The 24957-nt window shown below is 49.5% G+C and overlaps 2 protein-coding genes across 2 annotated transcripts in view; both read right to left on the reverse strand.

The window, feature by feature from the left end:
* Positions 1 to 209: 209 nt before the first annotated feature.
* Positions 210 to 2170, reverse strand: LOC137312212 (E3 ubiquitin-protein ligase TRIM39-like). The gene has a single exon (XM_067978862.1). The coding sequence runs from the start codon at positions 1836 to 1838 to the stop codon at positions 1332 to 1334; it is 507 nt and encodes a 168-aa protein (XP_067834963.1). The 5' UTR covers positions 1839 to 2170; the 3' UTR covers positions 210 to 1331.
* A 21502-nt stretch (positions 2171 to 23672) lies between these two features.
* Positions 23673 to 24957, reverse strand: part of LOC137312211 (E3 ubiquitin/ISG15 ligase TRIM25-like) — a 46926-nt gene continuing 45641 nt past the window's right edge. The window contains exon 7 of the transcript XR_010960653.1: positions 23673 to 23759. The gene's annotated coding sequence lies outside the window, so the exon portion shown is untranslated. The remainder of the gene's footprint in view (positions 23760 to 24957) is intronic.

Here is a 24957-nt window from a genome sequence, read left to right on the forward strand (position 1 = left end):
GAACAGAGTGTCTTGTGGCCAAATTTGCTGATGATACAAAGCTAGGTGGAAAAGCAAGTTGCAATGAGGACACAAAGTGTCTGCAAAGGGATATTGACAGGTTAAACGAATGGGCAAAAATTTGGCAGATGGAATATAATGTGGGAAAATGTGAAGTCATCCACTTTGGGAGGAAAAATAAAAAAGCAAAATATTATTTGAATGGAGAAATATTACAAAATGCTGCGGTACAGAGGGATCTGGGTGTTCTCGTACATGAAACACAAAAAGTCAACATACAGGCGCAGCAGGTAATCCAGAAGGCAAACGGAATATTGGCCTTTATTTCTAGGGGGATGGAGTATAAAAGCAGGGAAGTCATGCTCCAAACTGTACAGGGCGCTGGTGAGACCACACCTGGAGTGCTGCGTACAGTTCTGGTGCCCTTATTTAAGGAAGGACATACTTGCATTGGAGGCAGTTCAGAGAAGGTTCACTCAGTTGATTCCGGGTATGGAAGGGTTGTCTTGTGAGGAAAGATTGAACAGGTTGGGTCTGTACTCATTGGAGTTTAGAAGAATAAGAGGAGATCTTATTGAGACATATAAGATTCTGAGGGGACTCGATAGGGTAGATGCTGAGAGGATGTTACCCCTCATGGGGGAATCTAAAACTGCGGGACATAGTCTCAGAATAAGGGGTCGCCTGTTTAAGATGGAAATGAAGAGGAATTTCTTCTCTCAGAGGGTCGTGAATCTTTGGACTTCTTTAACCCAAAAAGCTGTGGAGGCTGAGTCATTGAAGACATTCAAGGCTGACTGAGACAAATTTTTGAACAGCGAGGGAGTCAAAGGATATGGGGAAAGGGCGGGAAAGTGGAGTCGAGATAAAAATCAGATCAACCATGATATCATTTAATGGCGGAGCAGGCTCAAGGGGCCGAATGGCCTACTCCTGCTCCTATCTCTCATGATCTCATGGTCTTATGGACCCGGGATTGACATCATCAGAGGGGCAGACCCGGGAGTGACATCATCATAGGGGGCAGACCCGGGAGTGACATCATCAGAGGGGTAGAACCGGGAGTGACATCTTCAGAGGGGGCAGACCCGGGAGTGACATCATCAGAGGGGGCAGACCCGGGAGTGACATCATCGGAGGGGGCAGACCCGGGAGTGACATCATCAGAGGGGGCAGACCCGGGAGTGACATCATCAGAGGGGGCAGACCCGGAGTGACATCATCGGAGGGGGCAGACCCGGGAGTGACACATCGGAGGGGGCAGACCCGGGAGTGACATCATCAGAGGGGCAGACCCGAGAGTGACATCATCAGAGTCTCAGCTGTGAGGATTAATTTAACAGTTTTAGGGATTTGTCCCCACAATAAAATGCTGGAAACACGGGTTCAGTGAATGTGGTTTGAAATGTGTGTAAATGTCTCAGTGAGTCAGTGACCCGGTGAAATGACAGAGTCCCGGCCTCGTAGTCTAACTGAACTCGGATCCTGATGTTAGACGGGATCGGTGAGAGGCCAGTGCTCCGGTAATTGTGCCAAACTCTGAGAAAATCAGCAGAAAATCCCAAACACCAGGATTTACTGCTGAGCCTAAGATCAGAGTTCATCGTGTCCCTCTCGACATTCCCACACACAATCCCTATTCCCCAGTCTTTCCCATCAGTCTCCACATCCCAGGAATGGGATCCTGAGGAGAAACTCTGGGAGCAGAGGACTTGAGGATGGTCTTTAAACCTCTCTGGGTGAGGTGGGTAGGGCTGTTCCCATTCAGTCCATGTTACTGATCTCAGATCATCAGACAGAACCAAGTTCCAGTTCACTGTCTTTGGATCCAGGCTCATCGGTGACCTTTGCCCTAGAGAGGGGAGAAGAGATTGGTCAGACAGGGTTATTCCACTCAGATCAATGATTGACAGCTGCAGGGTGGGAGTGTCAGTATTTCCCAGACAGTGTCAGCCCCATATTACCTCTTAGACTGGATTCATCCCATGTTAAATCAATGGCCTTCAATCAGAATCCCTGTTAAATAGCAGTGTGTGGGTCCCAGTGCTGTACACTCAGTGCAAACACTGCAGTGGAGACACACAGTAGCAGTCAGTTTAATCACACAAGCCCCTGGCACTGTGCTCACGTTCTCCCAGACACAATGGAGGGGATTCACCGGCACACAACACATCCCACAGACTCACAGTTCCAGCCCCACAATCTCAGCACCGGCTGTACTGGGAACATGATGTGGAGATGCCAGTGATGGACTGGGGTGGACAAATGTAAGGAATCTTACAACACCAGGTTATAGTCCAACAGTTTTATTTGAAAATCACAAGCTTTCGGAGATTATCTCCTTCGTCATTCACTCACTCACCTGACGAAGGAGATAATCTCCGAAAGCTTGTGATTTTCAAATAAAACTGTTGGACTATAACCTGGTGTTGTAAGATTCCTTACATTTGTACTGGGAACACACAGCTCACAGGAGTGTGCCCCGGGCTCTCTCGCTCCTGTTACTGTCCCATCCTGAATACAGGAGTGTGCCCCGGGCTCTCTCGCTCCTGTTACTGTCACATCCTGAATACAGGAGTGTGCCCCGGGCTCTCTCGCTCCTGTTACTGTCACATCCTGAATACAGGAGTGTGCCCCGGGCTCTCTCGCTCCTGTTACTGTCACATCCTGAATACAGGAGTGTGCCCCGGGCTCTCTTGCTCCTGTTACTGTCACATCCTGAATACAGGAGTGTGCCCTGGGCTCTCTCCCTCCTGTTACTGTCCATCCCGAATACAGGAGTGTGCCCCGGGCTCTCTCGCTCCTGTTACTGTCCCATCCTGAATACAGCAGTGTGCCCTGGGCTCTCTCCCTCCTGTTACTGTCCCATCCCGAATACAGGAGTGTGCCCTGGGCTCTCTCCCTCCTGTTACTGTCCCATCCTGAATACAGGAGTGTGCCCTGGGCTCTCTCCCTCCTGTTACTGTCCCATCCTGAATACAGGAGTGTGCCCTGGGCTCTCTCCCTCCTGTGTGTAACTCCGCTGTTAGCAAAGGGTTAATCAAATGGGACTGTTATTGATTCCTCTTTATATTAATGTAACTGTGTTCAGTAACTTTTCAATTGGAACTGATCTGACCAGCAGTTTGATTCTCCCTTTGATATGGACAGACCCTGTAACAAGACCTTAGGAGGCGTGTCGGTGCGAGTGGAACGGCATCTTGTAAACTCTTCGTCTTTGAACTTCACAGGGACATGAGAGAGGTGGGAATGGTGGTTCGTTGTCTGTAATGTTGAAGCTGGTTGTATTGAGACATAAACAGCTGTCTGTAAAGGCCCCCCTGGAAGGAGACCCCTGTCGAAAGGAACACGGCCCAGTGTGAGGAACAGCAACACGTGCACTGGAGGGTTAGAATGTCTTTGATGGTTCTGTAACTGACCTCATCCTAAGGATTTGATTGACAGATCAATCAGGATGTGGAAATCATTGACAGGGGACATGAAAGGAACAAGAGGTAATACTAAAACACAACAGGATTGGGAAAAACGATAAACAGTCGTAGTGGGAAGAGAGAGCTCAGAATCTGATGGGGCCTGACCAGCCGACCATTTCACTGTTAACGTGTGGATTCTCCGGGTTAAAAACTCCTGAGTGCTGTTGTTGTGTATGTTTAATTATTGTCAATAATAGTTATCATATGCTTAATAAACCTGTGACTATCCACCTGTAATACTGTGAACCCCAGTATTTTGACCAGTAATTATCAGTAAGAACATCGTTCCTCTGACCCGCCCCTCCCTGACCCATGGGGGGTGAAGCTCTGGCCCATTACAGTGAGGAGTGTTTAAAGCAGGTGTGACTGGGGACTGAGGATTCATCTCAGGCTCCTGATCCACACACACAGGGACCTGATATTAAAGTTCGGGGATATTCCCAACTGTCGAAACACAACAAACCCGACCTGCTCTCAGTCCCTTATATTGGAGAAAAGCTGCACGTTCTCACCAATGATTCCCAATATGTCTGAGTGATACTTTTCCGATTCATTCAGCCTCTTCTGGATAAGTTGAGATATATTGGACAGGTTCAGGGTGAGCGCTGGAACATCTGGGTCTGTGACTCTCTGAGTCTCAGTCACTCTGGAATGCAAGAGGAGAGAATGTTTTTATCAGTGGGGACATTTCAGATCAGAAACCCAAAGGGGAACGAGTGATCAGTGCAACAACCTGCACCCCTTCTAATGCTCGTACTGAGACCCCGCAGCAACCCATCCTGAAAATGGCAGAATCCCGGGATTTGCAGTCTCCCTGCATTCACACTGATCTCCACACGTGCAGTGGGATCCTGGTTTGCTGCCACTTCAGCTCAGTTTGTGATTTTCAAAGCCGTCTGTGTTCAGTCCAGTTTCTCTGTACTGGAGCCCTCATCTTTCTATTATTAATAATTATCATTATCCCGAGGGTCTCCAGTCTGTGCTCCCCCCCTCTCTGCAGGATCACACTCTCTACAATCATGTGAAGTGAGGAGAGGAGAAGGAACAGCCTCCCAGGGACCTGGGATCGGTGGGATTCCCTCACTGAGGGTCCAGTCACACTGACATTACTGGGAAATCTCAGCACTCACTCATTTCTCTGTTAGTGGATAGAATGAGCCAATCACAACACATTCCAAGCGGTGATTCTACTTTCACTCTTCTCCCAGATACAGGGGAAGGTTCCCTATCAGCAGCAGGTACTGTATGACTGAGAGGAACTTACCTGGAAAGGAGCTGCTTCGAGTTCTGTGAATAAAGAGAGGAGATCAAATCAGTCAACGAACAAATCAACACCCAATGGAACCAAAGAGTGAATTTGGGATTGAGAGTAAAGAGTTCAGTGTATAACAGTAGGTGGGGCCAGTCACAGGAATGGGAAATAATCCCACATTTCACTGCACTCCATCCTGGGGCAGCGCCAACACTCCCAGGGCAGGGCCGAGGGGGCAGCGCCAACACTCCCAGGGCAGGGCTGAGGGGGCAGCACCAACACTCCGAGGGCATGACTGAGGGGGCAGCGCCAACACTCCCAGGGCAGGGCTGAGGGGGCAGCGCCAACACTCCGAGGGCAGGGCTGAGGGGGCAGCACCAACACTCCGAGGGCAGGGCTGAGGGGGCAGCGCCAACACTCCGAGGGCAGGGCTGAGGGGGCAGCACCAACACTCCCAGGGCAGGGCTGAGGGGGCAGCACCAACACTCCAGGGGCAGGGCTGAGGGGGCAGCACCAACACTCCGAGGGCAGGGCTGAGGGGGCAGCGCCAACACTCCGAGGGCAGGGGTGAGGGGGCAGCGCCAACACTCCGAGGGCAGGGGTGAGGGGGCAGCGCCAACACTCCGAGGGCAGGGGTGAGGGGGCAGCACCAACACTCCGAGGGCAGGGCTGAGGGGGCAGCACCAACACTCCGAGGGCAGGGCTGAGGGGGCAGCGCCAACACTCCGAGCGCAGGGCTGAGGGGGCAGCACCAACACTCCGAGGGCAGGGCTGAGGGGGCAGCACCAACACTCCGAGGGCAGGGGTGAGGGGGCAGCACCAACACTCCGGGGGCAGGGGTGAGGGGGCAGCACCAACACTCCGAGGGCAGGGCTGAGGGGGCAGCACCAACACTCCGAGGGCAGGGGTGAGGGGGCAGCACCAACACTCCGAGGGCAGGGGTGAGGGGGCAGCACCAACACTCCGAGGGCAGGGGTGAGGGGGCAGCACCAACACTCCGAGGGCAGGGTAAAACTTGGGGTGTGTTGTCCCACAGGGATCGGTGCTGAGACCACTGCTGTTCACCATTTACATAAATGATTTGGACTCGGGAATTGGAAGTACAATTTCAAAATTTGCGGACGACACCAAATTGGAGGTGTCGTTAATACTGAGGAGACTGCGACAAAATACAGGAAGACATTAATAAACTTGCGGAATGGGTGTGTATCTGGCAAATGAATTTCAATATAGTTAGGTGTGAGGCATTACATTTTGGTTGGAATAATAAGGAGGCCTCAAACTCCTTGGAAAACAAGAGTCGAAATAGCGCAGAGGGATCTCGAGGCTCCAGATGCACAAATCAGTAAAAGTAGCGACGCAGGTTAATAAGGCCATAAAAAAAGCAAAGGACTGGTTTTCATTTCTCGAGGGATAGAATTTATGTTAAAATTGTATAGAATTTTGGTTAGACCACACTTGCAGTATTGTGAATAGTTCTGGTCTCCATATTATAAAAAGGATATTGAGGCACTGGAGAAGGTGCAGAAACGATTTATTTGAATGATACCAGAACTGAGAGGTGATACCTATCAGGAAAGACTGAATCATAGAATCATGGAAAATTTACGGCACAGAAGGAGGCCATTTGGCCCATTGTGTCTGCACCGGCCGACAATGAGCCACCCAGCCTAATCCCACTTTCCAGCACTTGGTCCGTGGCCTTGTCAGTCACAGCACTTCAGGTGCACGTCCAGGTACTTTTCAAATGAGTTGAGGGTTTCTGCCTCTCCCATCCATTCAGGCAGTGAGTTCCAGACTCCCACCACCCTCTGGGTGAAAAAATGTTTCCTCAGCTCCCCTCTAATCCTTCTACTAATTACTTTAAATTCGATGCCCTCTGACCTCTCTGCTAAGGGAAATAGGTCCTTCCAATCCACTCTATCTGGGCCCCTCATAATTTTATACACCTCAATAAAATCTCTCCTCAGTCTCCTCTGTTCCAAAGAAAACAACCCCAGCCTATCCAATCTTTCCTCATAGCTAAATTTCTCCAGTCCTGGCAACATCCTCGTAAATCTCCTCTGTATCCTCTCTAGTGCAATTACATCCTTCCTGTAATGTGGTGACCAGAACTGTACACAGTACTCAAGCTGTGGCCTAACCAGTGTTTTATGCAGTTCCAGTATAACCTCCCTGCTCTTATATTCTATGCCTTGGCTAATAAAGGAAAGTATTCCATTTGCCTTCTTAACCACCTTATCTACCTGTCCTGCTACCTTTAGGGATCTGTGGACATGTACTCCAAGGTCCCTCACTTCCTCTACACCTTTCAGTATCCTCCCATTTATTGTTTATTCCCTTGCCTTGTTTGCATTCCCCAAATGCATTCCCTCACACTTCTCCGGATTGAATTCCATTTGCCACTTTTCTGCCCACCTGACCAGTCCATTGATATCTTCCTGCAGTCTACAGCTTTCCTCCTCACTATCAACCACACGGACAATTTTTGTAACATCTGCAAACTTCTTAATCATGCCCCCTACATTTAAGTCCAAATCATTAATATATATCACAAAAAACAGGCTGGGGCTCTTTTCTCTAGAAAGTGAAGACTGAGGGGTGACCTGATTGAGGTCTTTAAGATGATGAAAGGGTTTAATAGGGTAGACTGAGAGAAGATGTTTCCACTTGTGGGGGAGACCAGAAATAGGGGCCATAAATATAATTTTATCCCCTCAACTCCTCCACTGCTTGATCAATTCTGTTCAATAATGAGACTTTATTGTGTCACTGAGGTTACAGCCCCTGATCCGTGGTTTTGCCAGATATTGAGAATTGAAGAGCAACGTAAAAACTCGAAAAGGACACTTATTTAATGGATTAGGTCCAAGAGTGTATTTTAATAGACATTAATAAATCCAATAGGGAATTCAGGAGAAACCTCTTAACCCGGAGAGTGGTGAGAATGTGGAACTCACCACCACAAGGAGTAGTTGAGGTGAATAGCACAGATATATTTAAAGGGAAGCTCGATAAACACATGGGGGAGAAAGGAATAGAAGGAGATACTAACAGGGTGAGATGAAGTAGAGAGGGAGGAGGTTCGTGTGGAGCATAAACACCGGCAGAGACATGATGGGCCGAATGGCCTGTTTCTGTGCTGTAGATTCCATGAAATTTGATATAACTCCTCGGGCAGTGGTGAAGGGGCAGCACCAACACTCCGAGGGCAGGGCTGAGGGGGCAGCGCCAACACTCCGAGGGCAGGGCTGAGGGGGCAGCGCCAACACTCCGAGGGCAGGGCTGAGGGGGCAGCGCCAACACTCCCAGGGCAGGGCTGAGGGGGCAGCGCCAACACTCCGAGGGCAGGGCTGAGGGGGCAGCACCAACACTCCGAGGGCAGGGCTGAGGGGGCAGCACCAACACTCCGAGGGCAGGGCTGAGGGGGCAGCACCAACACTCCCAGGGCAGGGCCGAGGGGGCAGCGCCAACACTCTGAGGGCAGGGCTGAGGAGGCAGCGCAAACACTCCCAGGGCAGGGCTGAGGGGGCAGCGCCAACACTCCGAGGGCAGGGCTGAGGGGGCAGCGCCAATGCTGGGCCCCACCAACAATCTTCAAACAATTCAGCCCTCTCACCAGCCTCACAGAAACGCCCCATTCCCCAGACATGGCCCTGTTTATATTGAAGATGTACCTGAATAAAGGAGAGATGGTCCCTCTGTACCAGATTCTGGATTTCTCCATCTATTAATGTAATCTGTTCCATCCTCTTGTTTAATGCTTCAGAACAGCTTCTAATCTGAGAGAGAGCTCGGAGCCCCTCCTCATCGATCAGTTTCAGTGCGTATTCTTCATCTTCTTCCAGCTGTCTCCTCCATTCAGAGAAGCTCTTCGATAGCTTTCCTTTCAGCTCATTGATCCGTGTCTGAAACCCAAACCAACTCTCATTACAAACGGCCCTTCCACACAGCTCTTACCCTGAGCACACGGCACTTTCCAGGGACGGGACAGTTTGTTTCGATCACTACTCGATTACCCGTTAAAGATGGACAAGCAGTGGGGGAGGGTCTACTGGGAGAGAAAACAGAGTTTAACGAGTGTGGCCTTGAGCCTTGAGTTTAATAGAAAGAGCACTGTATTTAGACTGTGTGTGGCACTGCCACCTGGTCCATCCACACCTGGAGTGATGGGTCCAGTTTTGGTGCCCACACCTGGTGAAGGAGATTGAGACTCTGGAGAGGACGGTGGCCAGAATGACACGTAGTCTGATGGATTTTAGTTCTGAGGATCGGCTCCAAGAGGGAGGGCGATTTAGAGAAAGGCAGGCCGAGAGGGACATGATTGAGGTTTTTAAAATGATCGAGGGATTATTGGACTCACTCGTTGGGTGAGGTACTTGAGATGGATCAGGATGGTAGGACTAGAGGGCCTGTGTATAAAATCCATAGGCACAGAGTTAGGTTAGACCCCAGAGTCCTCGATCTCTGGAACAGACCCCCTGAACATGTGGGGGGTATGGAGTCACTCCCACCATTTAAAAGGGGAGGAATTTCCCACAGATTTTCCTGAGTTGTCTGCAGGTTCCAGAGTAAATCCAGGTCCAGTCCCACTTTACCCACCTTTATTTCAGCTTCTGATCTCTCCAAGTCTCGCTGTTTGCTGGAACAATTCTGTTGGACTCCCCGAAGACTCTCGATTTCTCTCTCCAATTCTTCCTGTAAAGGTAATTGGAAAATGTTTAAAATGGATTGAAACTGGAATGTAAAAGGGAAATGATTCCGTTCCAGGAGTGACCCCACTGGGTGTGGATAGAAAGTGGTTTGGGGGATTCTCAGTGTCTGGGCCCTGAGCAGAAATATTCCCTTCTGTGACTCTCAGTAAAGAGGCGCTCCCTGCCCTGTATAAACTGAGGAACCACACACACACCGGCTTCTTTTCACACTGACTCACCGTGTGCTGCATTTTCACACGGACTCAGCTCCTCCATTTCCAGGAATCAGCCGAGGGGAAAGGGAGACAGACTCAGTCACACCAGCATTTCTCAAACACCAATTCCCTCTTGTTGTGAGAAACAGTTTCTCCCCCCAGCCCCTGAGTCTCCCCCCCTGGGTGTCCCTCACTCCCCCCGTGGGTGTCCCTCACTCCCCCCACCGGTGATGGTCCTCTCCCTGCTGGTCAGATGGCAGAATACCCCAGCGTTACACAGGGCTACAACATGCTCTGCTCTACAGCCCTATGCCATGGAGTGCCAGTTCTCACAGGTGCCCACACAGTGAATTACTGAGCTCGACAGTGCCCTCACCAGGAGGGGCTGAGTGTGGGTGAGGGGCAGTCACTGTGGGCCACTCTCATACTCCTCCCAGTGCCCACCCTGTCTATCTCTCAGACAGACTGTAAGAGAAAGGGGAGGGAGCAAATCTGACTGACAAAAAACAAACAGCTGTAAACCCAGACCCGGGGCAGCAAGAAACCACTGGGCTAAATCAGCACTGTCTGCAATCAGTTCTAATAAATATTGGTCATTAACAGGAAAACTCTCCCTCACTGTATTTAATATCAGGAATTGTGTCACTCACCTTAATTGCAGCTTGTGCCTGATCCAGGCTCAGCAGTGTGTGGGATTTATGTTTCCCTATTATTGTACAGGAAACACACACACAATCTGCATCATCTTCACAGTAGAATTCAAGAACCTTCTTATGGTCAACGCACTGCCTGTCTGTAAGATCAGCCACAGGTTCGATTAGGGTGTGATCTTTGTCGGCCTCTTTCAGTAAATGTGGTTTTAAATGAAGGGAGCAAAGAGATGTTTCACATTTCAGACACATTGGGCATGATTTTCACTTTGAAAAACGGGTGGGTTGGGGACGGGGTGCATTAAAAATTGCAACAATTTAAAACCCGCCCCCAACCCGCCCATTTCTGGTTTTCCCAGGGGCGGGACGAGGGCGGGACGAGGGGCGGGCGACCAACCCGCTCTCAGGAGGAGGGTTGGTCATTAAAAGCTTTCAAGGAGGCTGTGGGCCTTCCATTTTGTCAGGTTTTGTGATTTTAGTCACTGGGGCCCGGGATTCCTGGGCCTTCTCCATCACACCGTGAGAGGAGGCGAGAAGGCCCGAAACTGCAGGTGAGTGCCTTTATAGCACAGCTTGTGGGCCCAGAGGAGCAGGAGTGCTTCCCCCCGGCCCGACAAGCCCACCTGCAGCGATGACCTCCGATCATGACCCCGCCACCCCTCGTTGACTGATCCCCCGGTGACTGACCCCCTATCCCACTCCCGATGACCCCCAATCCCCCGGTGACTGACCCCCGATCCCCCTCCCGATGACTAACCCCCCTATGACTGATCCCCACCCCAATGACTAACTCCCCCCGACACCGCCAATGCCACCATGGCCCCCGATGCCCCCATGCCCACCGATGACCTTCACCCTCCCATCCATCCAATCTAACGCTGACCTGAACACTTACCTCTTCCTTGCTCTGCTCCCATCTGACTGAGACCAGCCTGTCAATCAGGCTGGCCTGTCGATCGGGAAACCGTCAAAATAAAGACATCCTTACCTTAAAATCGTAAGGATGTCTGGGAAACCCGTTCTTCCGGGTTTCCTGTCCGTAAATCGACCCCCGCCCACTTCCTGGCTCCTGGCTAAAATTACCCCCAATCTCAAAGCTGGGGTTGGATTTTCAATGCAGGACTCACACAAGACACGGGCTGAATCAGCAGCAGGCTGTGACCGCTTGTATTTTTCCACAATATTACACAGCGTGAAGTTTCTCTCCAGACTGGGCCTGGGTTTGAATTTCTGGCGACACTGAGGACACTCAAACCCTTCTGGGCCTGGTGTCTGGGCCCAAACTCCCTCAATACATTTCAAACAGAAACTGTGCTGACAGGACAACACCACCGGGTCCTGGTACACCTGGAGACACACAGCACAGGTTAATTCATCCTCGAAAGCTCCGGGCTCCATTCCTCCAGCTCCTGAAGCAGCTTTCACACAGAACAAGAGAGAGCGAGGAACCAGAGCAGGAAGTGAAATTCTTATAAACACTCGGTGTAGGGAGGGACGATGTTAATTTCATGATTCACCTTTGCTGAAGATTAACCCTTTCAGGCCTGCAGCAGCAGTTCAGAACAAAAATCAGAAACACACAAAAAAATTTGTAATTTTAAGAATAACCTTTACAAATCCTGCAGAGAGGGAGGTGAAGGAGATCTCTGGGAGGAATGGAAAAATATATTGAAAAAGTTAAAAGGTTCATCAGAGGGGCAAAGAGAGATCAAACAAAGCAAAATAGCAGAGGCTACAAGTCTCAGTAAACCCAACACGAAACATGTCCAAACAAAAAGTTGGTATGCAGGTGCAGCAGGTGATCAAGAAGGCCAACGGAATGTTGGCTTTTATTGCTCGGGGGATAGAATATAAAAACAGGGAGGTATTGCTGCAGTTATATAAGGTATTGGTGAGACCGCACCTGGAATACTGCATACAGTTTTGGTCTCCATACTTAAGAGAAGACATACTTGCTCTCGAGGCAGTACAAAGAAGGTTCACTCGGTTAATCCCGGGGATGAGGGGGTGGACATATGAGAAGAGGTTGAGTGGATTGGGACTCTACTCATTGGAGTTCAGAAGAATGAGAGGCGATCTTATTGAAACATATAAGATTGTGAAGGGGCTTGATCGGGTGGATGCGGTGAGGATGTTCCCAAGGATGGGTGAAACTAGAACTAGGGGGCATAATCTTAGAATAAGGGGCTGCTCTTTCAAAACTGAGATGAGGAGAAACTTCTTCACTCAGAGGGTAGTCGGTCTGTGGAATTTGCTGCCCCAGGAAGCTGTGGAAGCTGCATCATTAAATAAATTTAAAACAGAAATAGACAGTTTCCTAGAAGTAAAGGGAATTAGGGGTTACGGGGAGCGGGCAGGAAATTGGGCATGAATTTAGATTTGAGGTTAGGATCAGATCAGCCATGATCTTATTAAATGGCGGAGCAGGCTCGAAGGGCCGATTGGCTTACTCCTGCTCCTATTTCTTATGTTCTCAACTTCACTCCTGCACATCCTGACTATGTCCCCTCATCCCAGTATTCAAGTCTAGGAGACCTCCAAAAACAGTTACAAATGCAGCATTTCTTCTGTTCTTATGTTCTTAACACAGAGCTGTAACCAACAAAGATAAAATAATGTTGGACAACAAATCCAAAACAGGAGAATACAGTCAGAGGAAGTCATGATCAAACTGTACAGGGTCTGGTCAGTCCCACCTCGAGTACTGTGTCCAGTTCTGGTCAGACCCACCTCGAGTACTGTGTCCAGTTCTGGTCAGACTGCACCTCGAGTACTGTGTCCAGTTCTGGTCAGTCCCACCTCGAGTACTGTGTCCAGTTCTGGTCAGTCCCACCTCGAGTACTGTGTCCAGTTCTGGTCAGTCCCACCTCGAGTACTGTGTCCAGTTCTGGTCAGACCCACCTCGAGTACTGTGTCCAGTTCTGGTCAGTCCCACCTCGAGTACTGTGTCCAGTTCTGGTCAGTCCCACCTCGAGTACTGTGTCCAGTTCTGGTCAGTCCCACCTCGAGTACTGTGTCCAGTTCTGGTCAGTCCCACCTCGAGTACTGTGTCCAGTTCTGGTCAGTCCCACCTCGAGTACTGTGTCCAGTTCTGGTCAGTCCCACCTCGAGTACTGTGTCCAGTTCTGGTCAGTCCCACCTCGAGTACTGTGTCCAGTTCTGGTCAGTCCCACCTCGAGTACTGTGTCCAGTTCTGGTCAGACCCACCTCGAGTACTGTGTCCAGTTCTGGTCAGTCCCACCTCGAGTACTGTGTCCAGTTCTGGTCAGTCCCACCTCGAGTACTGTGTCCAGTTCTGGTCAGTCCCACCTCGAGTACTGTGTCCAGTTCTGGTCAGACTGTACTTTGAGTACTGTGTCCAGTTCTGGTCAGTCCCACCTCGAGTACTGTGTCCAGTTCTGGTCAGACTGCACCTCGAGTACTGTGTCCAGTTCTGGTCAGACTGTACTTTGAGTACTGTGTTCCGTTCTGGTCAGTCCCATGTCGAGTACTGTGTCCAGTTCTGGTCAGACTGTACTTTGAGTACTGTGTTCCGTTCTGGTCAGTCCCATGTCGAGTACTGTGTCCAGTTCTGATCAGATTGCACCTTGAGTACTGTGTCCAGTCCTGTCAGTCACACCTCGAGTACTGTGTCCAGTCCTGTCAGTCATACCTCGAGTACTGTCTCCAGTTCTGGTCAGACTACACCGCGATCAGCTTACAAGGGAGCTGATGGTCATTCAGGCATTCTTCACACACTGCTGGGGACTAACCAAGTAGTACTGAGGACAAGGAGGATGGAGGTACTTGTAGGGGAACGGAGACTTAAGTGACCAGGACAGACATGATAAAGTGAACATTGCCCATGAATGCCCCACTGCTGGTGTACCCTAATCTGATAGGCATTCCATCTCAACAGCCAGGCCATCAATCAGCATCTGGCAGGATCCAGATCCTGATCCTGACACTTCAGCTCACTGTTTGGATCCAGAGAAACATAGAAAATAGGAACAGGAGTAGGCCATTCGGCCCTTCGAGCCTGCTCTGCCATTCAATATGATCCTCTATCTCAATACCATATTCTCGCTCTCTCCCCATACCCCTTAATGCCTTTTGTGTCTAGAAATCTATCTATCTCCTTCTTAAATATATTCAGTGACTTGGCCTCCACTGCCTTCTGTGGTAGAGAATTCCACAGGTTCACCACCCTCTGAGTGAAGAAATTTCTCCTCATCTCAGTCCTAAATGTTCTACCCCATATCCTGAGACTGTGACCCCTCGTTCTAGACCCCCAGCCAGGGGAAACATCCTCCCTGCATCCAGTCTGTCGAGCCCTGTCAGAATTTTATACGTTTCAATGAGACCCCTCTCATTCTTCTAAACTCGAGTGAATACCGGCCGAGTCGACCCAATCTCTCCTCATACGACAGTCCTGCCATCCCAGGAATCAGTCTGGTGAACCTTCGCTGCACTCCCTCTATGGCAAGTATATCCTTTCTTAGGTAAGGAGACCAAAACTGCACACAATACTCCAGGTGTGGTCTCACCAAGGCCCTATATAACTGCAGTAAGACATTCTTGCTCCTGTATTCAAATCCTCTTGCAATGAAGGCCAACATACCATTTGCCTTCCTAACTGCTTGTTGTACCTGCATGTTTGCTTTCAGTGACTGTTGTACAAGAACACCCAGGTCCCTTTGTACATCAACATTCCCCAATCTATTACCATTTAAATAATACTCTGCCTTTCTGTTTTTCCTTCCAAAGTGGATAACTTCACATTTATCCACATTATACTGCATCTGCTTTGTATTTGCCCATTCACTCAACTTGTCTAAATCGCCTTGAAGCCTCTTTGCATCCTCCTCACAACTTACAATTCCATCCAGTTTTGTGTTATCAGCAAACTTGGAAATATTACATTTGGTTCCCTCATCCAAATCATTGATATATATTGTGAATAGCTGGGGCCCAAGCACTGATCCCTGCGGTACCCCACTCGTCACCGCCTGCCACCCCGAAAAAGATCCATTTATTCCTACTCTCTGTTTCCTGTCTGTTAACCAATTTTCAATCCATGCCAGTATATTCCCCCAATCCCATGTGCTTTAATTTTGCACAATAACCTCTTATGTGGGACTTTATCAAAGGCCTTCTGAAAATCCAAATACACCACATCCACTGGTTCTCCCTTATCTATTCTACCAGTTACATCCTCAAAAAACTCGAGTAGGTTTGTCAAACACGAATTCCCTTTCATAAATCCAAATTAACTTTGCCGAATCCCGTTGATATTTTTTAAGTGTCCTGTTATCACATCCTTTATAATGGACTCCAGCATTTTCCCTACTACTGACGTTAGGTTAACAGGTCTGTAGTTCCCTGTTTTCTCGCTCCCTCCTTTTTTAAATAGTGGGATTACATTTGCCACCCTCCAATCTGCAGGAACTGTTCCATAATCTTATAGAATTTTGGAAGATGACAACCAATGCATCCACTATTTCCATGACTACCTCTTTTAGTATTCTGGGATGCAGATTATCAGGCCCTGGGGATTTATCGGCTTTAAGTTCCATTAATTTATCCAGCACTATTTTTTAATAATAATAATTTCCTTTAATTCCTCCTTCTCACTCGACCCTTGGTTCCCGAGCATTTCTGGGAATCACACTCACTTTGACCTATTTGTCCTGGGAGCCGGATTCTGTTCCCTTGCAGGGTCCACCCTTCTCACCCTGAGTACCAGTTGGACAGTGTCCAGCAGTGTTTGGAGGATGTCGGAATGAAGCAGAAAGATTCCCTAAAAAAGTAGGGACGTCTTTAATCTTCAAATGACTTGGCGTTCTCCCATGGGCTCCTGAAGTCAGACTGGCAGCATTCAACACCGGGGTATCTGAAAAGCACGGTCTGTGAGGCCAGTAAAGGATTAACCAGAACCACCTTCTGCTGCAATTTTCTGCAGCATCCTGGAGATCAGGCAACTCTGAGCAACAGAATCTAGAAACAAAAGAATGAAAGACTGTCCCAGCCTCCACCTTGACTGTCTGAGGTCCTCGAGCAGATTGGTGATTGTCTGGTGATACGAGCAAGTCGATCGATCTGGTCACCCCCCCAAGTCCTGAAGATATTCTGGACTACCTCAGTGTGGATCATCCACTCGTCAGGGTGGACTACAGAGCAGCTGAGTGTGCCGACTGTAGTGTTGTCCACACCGGCCAAATGTGGCACCAAGAGTGTCACCCCATCGTTCAAGCACCAATGGGAAGCAACGTGTCATCTTGACAGAAGGACCCAGGAGGGAGTCCCACCCTGTTTGTAGACAGACCGGAATACTGCCATATTGTCTGTCTGGAGACACACTGACTTACCCCGCACCGAGTCTGAAAGTGGATAATGTCCTGTTGTATCGTTCACATCTCGAGCCTGTTGAAATGCCAAGTGAACCCATCCGTGTCCACTGGCCTAGAAGCCCATTCACCCTGAATGTGACCTCCACCCATATGTCAGAGCATTAGCTGAAGAGCCTGATGGCTGTAGCACCAACCCCTGGAGAACACTGTGCTCCCAGGACCACCAGCTCTAGTTCAGATGCTGTGACAAAGGAGACTGGTGGAATCATTACTGGCGGAGCAAGGCTCAACTGGAGAAATATCCCCAACAGTTGAGCCTTCTGGATGACAATCACTCACTCACTCTCAGTGTGGATGGCAGAAGACCATGATGTCACCTGCCAGTATGCCCACTAGTAGATGGTTCCTCTGATGGTCAAACCAAACCACGTTGTGAAAAACATGGAGGCTCAAGCTGCTAACGCAGAGGATACTCACTACTGGTCTCCTGAACCCAAGTGTCCAGAGTGATCCACTTCCACATGGAAGGACTGGAAATGGCCAGTCATCCAGATCTGTGGTGGGCTATCAAGGCAGGATCACTGCTTGGGGACGTGGAGCTGGACAGGGTCTCGAAGGTTACTTGTTGCGAGCTCCCTGCGTTCCAGGTCCTAATCTGGAATGACGGGCTGGCATGGTACAAAGGACATTGCGGTCCAGCTAAAGCCTTGAAAAGGCTGCTCTCCCTGAAGGGGCCTGTAAATGGGGTGTTGCCTAAGCTACAAAATAAAATAGTATCCTCCCTACCTTGGGTGCCAATCCGGGAATGCCTGAAGGTTCTGCTGGAGATGCTTGTAGCCCTGCAGCAGCTCCTCCATTTGCTTGCCAATGAAGACCTCAGCATCAAACGGCAGCTGCAGTAGTTGCTGTACAGTTCCTGAAGGAACCCCAAGGTGCGCAGCCAAGCTAATTGTCAATACAAGATCCACTGGATGATGGACGCTGCTCCTACATTGAGGGCACCCACACAGCCTGCTGCTGCAGTGGATGCTCTCTGAAGGTGGTCCTCACTGTGTGGCAGGGATTGTTCCCTCAACTCACCTGCGAAACATTTGCCTGCCAATAAGTAAAGCCGGCCCCAGTGGATTTGGTGGCAGGGAAAATGGGATATGCGCCAAACCCTGCAGGAAGGTCCACCAGACCCACATGTCCCACCATTTGGATTGTGGTGGGTGGAACAGGACTCGTTTCCTGGGCGGTGACCTTCCTTCTGATGCTTTCACGACTAAAGTTCACCAGCTGGATCAGTGAACTGCAAGGTGTGAAGCAGGGTGGCGGAGGCACTATGGATGCTGTCCACCTTGGCCATAACCAACAGAAGGACAGGGACTACCGGAACCGACAGGTTCAGACTCTGGGTCACCCTTGTGTTGAATACATGAATAAGCCTCAGTGACTGGAGGTTGTGGACTGACTCAGGCTCCCAACTGGGCTTCCGAAGGTGGGAAGCCTCCAGGCAGCTTCCTCGGGCTAAACCGACAGGGAAGGTTGATAGTTAGCCCCTGGGAACAGGGATGAGGGCGGCTGTACCAGCAACGGGCTCATGAATACAAGTGCCGATCGAGTTAAACCATCGAGACATGAGCCCCTGCCACTCGGGGGAGGTGCCACTGAGGCACACGTAACCTCCCTGGGAGTGAGAGCCTTTGGAACCTGGCTGCCCCTCAGGAATTGCAGGGAGCGGCTGAAGGTGGTGGGGGGTGGGGGAGACACAGATCTATAAAAAGTGAACGGAGACCTGTGACTGCCCTCAGCAAAGTGGAACTCACCCACAGCATAGGTGACCCTGAGCGGGGTCGAGTCCTCCGAGAGAGGTGCCCCCAAATGAGCTGGCGCCAACTGGAGACCAATGTCCCGGGGCTGGGTTTGTGCCACCAGAGGGCACGACGGATGCCTCTGGTGAAGGACTCACCAACAGTAGCAGTTGGGGGAACCAGCCTGATTCTGGCACCAGAAGGCACGGACACCTCAGAGCCAGCTGGTGCCAGAGGAGGACTCTTCCTCTTCATCCCGGGAGGCCTCGGTACAAGTTGGTACCGGGGCTTCACCCGATGATGTGGACTGGGATGGCAGGGACTGGTTGGCGAGTGGCTTTAACCAGCCTGTCCCACTCTACACCATCGAGGCAACAACCAGAGTGTCCCCCCTCGAGACTTTCCTGTTCAGTCCCAAGGTGGAGCTCCAGCCGACATCGGTCGGAGATGACTGTATGGACTGGGCTCTCTCCAGTGCCAGTGCAGTTAACCCCGAGCAGTGCCGAACTGAGCCTGGAGTTGGAGCAGGGTTGGTGCTTGATGCCGATTCAGGGACAAGATGGCTGGACGTGGAGGTCCTGCCCAGGGGAGTGGGGAGGAGGGGAGCAAATTAACAATACAAATAGATGTCAGAATAAGTCAAGGCGGAGCTGGTAGGGATAACAGGCTCGGTGACCTTAGTGTCCAAACTACAGACCCACAGACTTCTCACTCTTAGTGATCAGTGTAAATTGTTGGCCAACCCTTCAATGACTCCTCAGATGGGCCTGCAGATGAGGCACAATCAATCGAGGAAGGGACTAAGGTTCTCTCTGGGCACTTTCTTTGCTTCAATGATCAGAATCAATGAACCAGCTCCTAACTTTTAGTTTCAGTTCCGTACTCTTGACATCTATTTGTCTTGTTAATCCGGGGAGGTGAACAAAATAAACCTGGTGGGTTGACCCTTACATTTTGCTGAAACTGGGAGTCTGGGATGTGAAAGAAATGTGAGAGAAGGGAGAGAGTGGGTTTAACACCATCTCCAATCATTGGCTGCACGTTTAGATGGGTCTTTGGGGGTTGGTTTTTGGCCGTCAATTAAAAAGCAAATGAAAAGATGTGGAGTTGGCACTGAGAAATGGATGGGACACAGAGGGATGGCGTGAGGGGAATTTCAGTTGCACTGCTCCCTCCTTTGTGGTATCTCTACTGGCATTGATTCGATTCCCGTCAGGATACGCTCTCACTTGTATTAGATCCACTTGTTCTTTGTGGTTTTGTTACAACTTTAGTCTGTGGGGAGTTTGATAAAAACACCCATTTCCTCTCACTCATCCTGACACCAACCGTGTACCTGTGGCAGTAGAAGAAATTACACATAAAATCACTGGATTGCAACAAGGACAACGACAGGCATTTTATAGCTGCCCACGTCTGGTAAACCATTTAACCTGGAAATGCTTAATGCAGATGTTGGGTGCAGAACTTATCGAATTGTTTCTTTTCTTGTAACGTTTCTGGCCACAGATTCTGATGCCACCTGAGTATTAAAGGCAGAAGATTCCACCGGTTCTGGAGTTGGACAATTGACACCTTCTTCAGAATCAGAGAGAAGGTCCAGAATGGCTGCCATGCCTTCAGGTGAACCAGGATCACGGGCACAAGAGGAGCTTGTCTGACACTATCGGAGTGCTTTAGATGACAGGACCTGAACCAGCTGACCTGGGAGGTCCTTGGCAAGGACCCAGGGATTGACAAGTCCAGACGACACCAGAAACACCTGGGTCAAGAGTATCTCCCCGACTCCTTCAGTCTCATTGTCTGAGGCCAAGCCCAAGCTCCAGATCTTTTTATATTTTTAATTAACAGAGTGTCAATGCACTGGGTTCAATTAAATAATAAACTGTTCCACATCAAAAACATTTCAGGAGCAGTATTTCCATTTTCTGTTTAAAACAGCCACTATCTCCCCCCTCTCACCCCCAGAATGCAGTATTTTCGGTGTTTCAGATATTGCCTCCACTCAAAAGAATGGAAGGAATTGGTACAGTGCCTATTTGCTGCAAGAGTTGCCTCTGAGAGTCTCTTGTGAAAGTTTTCCCACCTCACTCTCTGAGCTCTCCTCATATTCTCTGTGTCTTTCTCTCTTTTCTCTTTCTCTGTATCCACTCCCTGTCTCCAACTCTTCCTCTGTCAATGTCTTCTCTCCCTCTCCAAGACTTCTATCCTCTCCCACTCTGCTGGCTCGCTCTATTCTAATTACAATGAGGAAAATTAATTTTGGGTTTTGTAGCTCAGGATCATCGGTTGAGACTGCTGTACCTGGAATCATAGAATGGTACAGCACAGAATGAGACCATTCGGTCCCTCGTGTCTGTGCCGGCTCTTTGTAAAAGCTCCCCAATTTGTCCCTCTGCAATGCTCTTTCCTCATAGTCCTGCAAATCTCTCCTTTACAAGTTTATATCCAATTCCCTTCCCGTGGGCCGGTGTCAGGAGCGGTGGGGCAGCGATGGGATTGTTTGCCTTCGACCAATGATGTTAAGTAGTTGTAAACATTTACAGCAACTGGAGTGAGGCCCAGCAAACATTGGTAACTGGTTCCCACCTTCCAGACTACCTATGAGCAATGCCATGGGTGATCTACCAATGGTAAGTAGTTGTCTACATTTACAGAACAGGGAGTGAGCACCAAACTCAAGGACTGGGAGCAGCCGATCAGTGAGGGACAACAGGGAGGGAGGGACCTGAGAGTGGGGCTCAGTAACCATCAGTAACCAGGCTCCAGGCCCCAGACTACCTAATGAGCAACGCCATGGAAGATCCTTTAGTGACATTACATTGAACTATTCCACCCGACTGTGCATCAATATTACTGGGTCTGTTAAACTGTCCATATTACTCGTTGTGACTTTCACAAATAATGATACAATATAATCCAGAAGGCATTTGATAAGATCCCACATAAGAGACTGTTAGCTAAGATAGAAGCCCATGGAATCGAGGGAAAAGTACGGACTTGGTTAGGAAGTTGGCTGACCGAAAGGCGACAGAGAGTAGGGATAATGGGTAGGTACTCACATTGGCAGGATGTGACTTGTGGAGTCCCACAGGGATCTGTCTTGGGGCCTCAATTATTCACAATATTTATTAACGACTTAGATGAATGTAAGGAATCTTACAACACCAGGTTATAGTCCAACAATTTTATTTGAAAATCACAAGCTTTCGGAGGCTTTCTCCTTCATCAGGTGTGTGTGAATCCTTGAACGTTTCGCATTTATATTCAGAGAACAATACCTGGTGATTTCAGATAATCTTTCCAACTGCCCGTTGTCAAGGCAATCAAAGTGTTCAGACAGAGAGGTGTTACCTACAGGACCACCGAATATACAAACGGCCAGAACACAAGACAGAGAGAGGGAGAAACATCCGAAAGGAAGAGAAAGACAGAGAATGACCCGTTGTATTAAAAACAGATAACTTTTATTCGCTGGTGGGGTTACGTGTAGCGTGACATGAACCCAAGATCCCGGTTGAGGCCGTCCTCATGGGTGCGGAACTTGGCTATCAATTCCTGCTCGACGATTTTGCTTTGTCGTGTGTCTCGAAGGCCGCCTTGGAGAACGCTTCCCGAAGATCGGAGGATGAATGTCCTTGACTGCTGAAGTGTTCCCCGACTGGGAGGGAACCCTCCTGTCTGGCGATTGTTGCGCGGTGTCCGTTCATCCGTTGTCGCAGTGTCTGCATGGTCTCGCCAATGTACCATGCCTTCCTGCAACGTATGAGGTAGACAACGTTGGCCGAGTCACAGGAGTATGAACCATGTACCTGGTGGGTGGTGTCCTCTCGTGTGATGGTGGTATCTGTATCGATGATCTGGCATGTCTTGCAGAGGTTGCCGTGGCAGGGTTGTGTGGTGTCGTGGACGCTGTTCTCCTGAAAGCTGGGTAATTTGCTGCGAACGATGGTCTGTTTGAGGTTGGGTGGCTGTTTGAAAGCGAGTAGTGGAGGTGTGGGGATGGCCATAGCGAGGCGTTCGTCGTCATCGATGACACGTTGAAGGCTGCGGAGAACATGGCGTAGTTTCTCCGCTCCGGGGAAGTACTGGACGACGAAGGGTACTCTGTTGGTTGCGTCCCGTGTTTGTCTTCTGAGGACGTCTATGCGATTTTTCGTTGTGGCCCGTCGGAACTGTCGATCGATGAGTCGAGCGTCATATCCCGTTCTTACGAGGACGTCTTTCAGCGTCTGTAGGTGTCCATCGCGTTCCTCCTATTCTGAGCAGACCCTGTGTATTCGCAGGGCCTGCCCATAGGGGATGGCCTCTTTGACGTGGTTGGGGTGGAAGCTGGAAAAGTGGAGCATCGTGAGGTTGTCCGTGGGCTTGCGGTAGAGTGAGGTGCTGAGGTGCCCGTCTTTGATGGAGATTCATGTGTCCAAGAAAGAAACCGATTCTGAGGAGTAGTCCATGGTGAGCTTGATGGTGGGATGGAACTTGTTGATGTTATCGTGTAGTCTCTTTAGTGATTCTTCGCCGTGCATCCATAGAAAGAAAATGTCGGCGATGTATCTGGTGTATAGTGTTGGTTGGAGGTCCTGTGCAGTGACGAAGTCCTGCTCGAACTTGTGCATGAAAATGTTGGTGTATTGGGGTGCGAATTTGGTCCCCATGCCTGTTCCGTGTGTTTGGGTAAAGAACTGGTTATCGAAGGTGAAGACATTGTGATCCAGGATGAAGCGGATGAGTTGTAGGATGGCATCTGGAGATTGGCTGTTGTTGGTGTTGAGTTTTGATGCTGTCGCAGCGATGCCGTCATCGTGGGGGATACTGGTGTATAGTGCCGAGACGTCCATCGTGGTGAGAAGTGTTCCTGGTTCAACTGGTCCGTGGGTACTGAGTTTTTGTAGGAAGTCTGTAGTGTCGCGACAGAAGCTGGGGGTTCCCTGTACGATGGGTTTCAGGATGCCCTCGACGTATCCAGAGAGGTTCTCACACAGGGTTCCGTTGCCTGATACGATAGGACGTCCGGGTGTGTTGGCTTTGTGTATCTTTGGGAGGCAGTAGAAGTCTCCCACGCGGGGAGTACGTGGGATGAGAGCGCGTAGGATGCTTTGAAGGTCTGGATCGAAGGTCTTAATCAGTTTGTTGAGCTGGTGGGTGTGTTCTTTGGTCGGATCTGCGGGTAACCGTCTGTCGTGTTCCTGGTTGTCCAGTTGTCATTATGCTTCTTTGCAATAGTCCGTTCTGTTCTGTATGACGATGGCTCCTCCTTTGTCCGCTGGTTTGATGACGATGTTGCGGTTGGACTTAGATGAAGGCATAGAAAGTCTCATATCTAAGTTTGCCGATGACACAAAGATTGGTGTCACTGTAAGCAGTGTAGAAGAAAACATAAAATTACAAAGCGATAGTGATAGATTAGGTGAATGGGCAAAACTGTGGCAAATGGAATTCAATGTAGACAAATGTGAGGTCATCCACTTTGGATCAAAAAAGGATAGAACAGGGTACTTTCTAAATGGTAAAAAGTTAAAAACAGTGGATGTCCAAAGGGACTTATGGGTACAGGTACATCGATCATTGAAGTGTCATGAACAGGTGCAGAAAATAATCAATAAGGCAAAAGGAATGCTGGCCTTTATATCGAGAGGACAAGAGTACAAGGGGGCAGAAGTTATGCTGCAGCTATACAAAACCCTGGTTAGACCACACCTGGAGTACTGTGAGCACCGCCCCTTCAGAAGGACATATTGGCTTTGGAGGGAGTGCAGCGTAGGTTTACCAGAATGATACCCGGACTTCAAGGGTTAAGTTACAAGAAGAGATTACACAAATTGGGGTTGTATTCTCTAGAGTTTAGAAGGTTAAGGGGTGATCTGATCGAAGTTGATAAGATATTAAGGGGAACGGATAGTGTCGATAGAGAGAAACTATTTCCGCAGGTTGGGGATTCTAGGAGTAGGGGGCACAGTCTAAAAATTAGAGCCAGACCTTTCAGGAGTGAGATGAGAAAACATTTCTGCACACAAAGGGTGGTAGAAGTTTGGAACTCTCTTCCGCAAACGGCAATTGATACTAGCTCAATTGCTAAATTTAAATGTGAGATAGATAGCTTTTTGGCAACCAAAGGTATTAAGGAATATGGGCCAAAGGCAGGTATATGGAGTTAGATCACAGATCAGCCATGATCTTATCAAATGGCGGAGCAGGCACGAGAGGCTGAATGGCCTACTCCTGTTCCTATGTTCCTATAAACACGTTGAGACAAACCTTTCAATGACCACAACCTTCTGTCTAATTGATGATGTTTCCATGTGTTCTCTTCACAAAGTAAACCTGTTCAGATCCTCTACCCGACCCCATTCACTCCGAGATAGATCAGCCAGTTAGTCCCAGTCAGTGCAGCTCCCGTTCCTTCACTTAAACTGGTTGTCCAGCCTCCTGCCTCAAATTGACCCAGTTTACAAACCTCTTGTGATGTCTGATCTCACTGTGATGCTCAGTGTGAGGGTGAGGCTCGCTCTGTGACCTCACGGTGTGACCCGTCCAGTTAAAGGGGCCTCACC

The sequence above is a fragment of the Heptranchias perlo genome, unplaced genomic scaffold, assembly GCF_035084215.1.
Source record: "Heptranchias perlo isolate sHepPer1 unplaced genomic scaffold, sHepPer1.hap1 HAP1_SCAFFOLD_404, whole genome shotgun sequence".
NCBI classification, from domain to species: Eukaryota; Metazoa; Chordata; class Chondrichthyes; order Hexanchiformes; family Hexanchidae; genus Heptranchias; species Heptranchias perlo.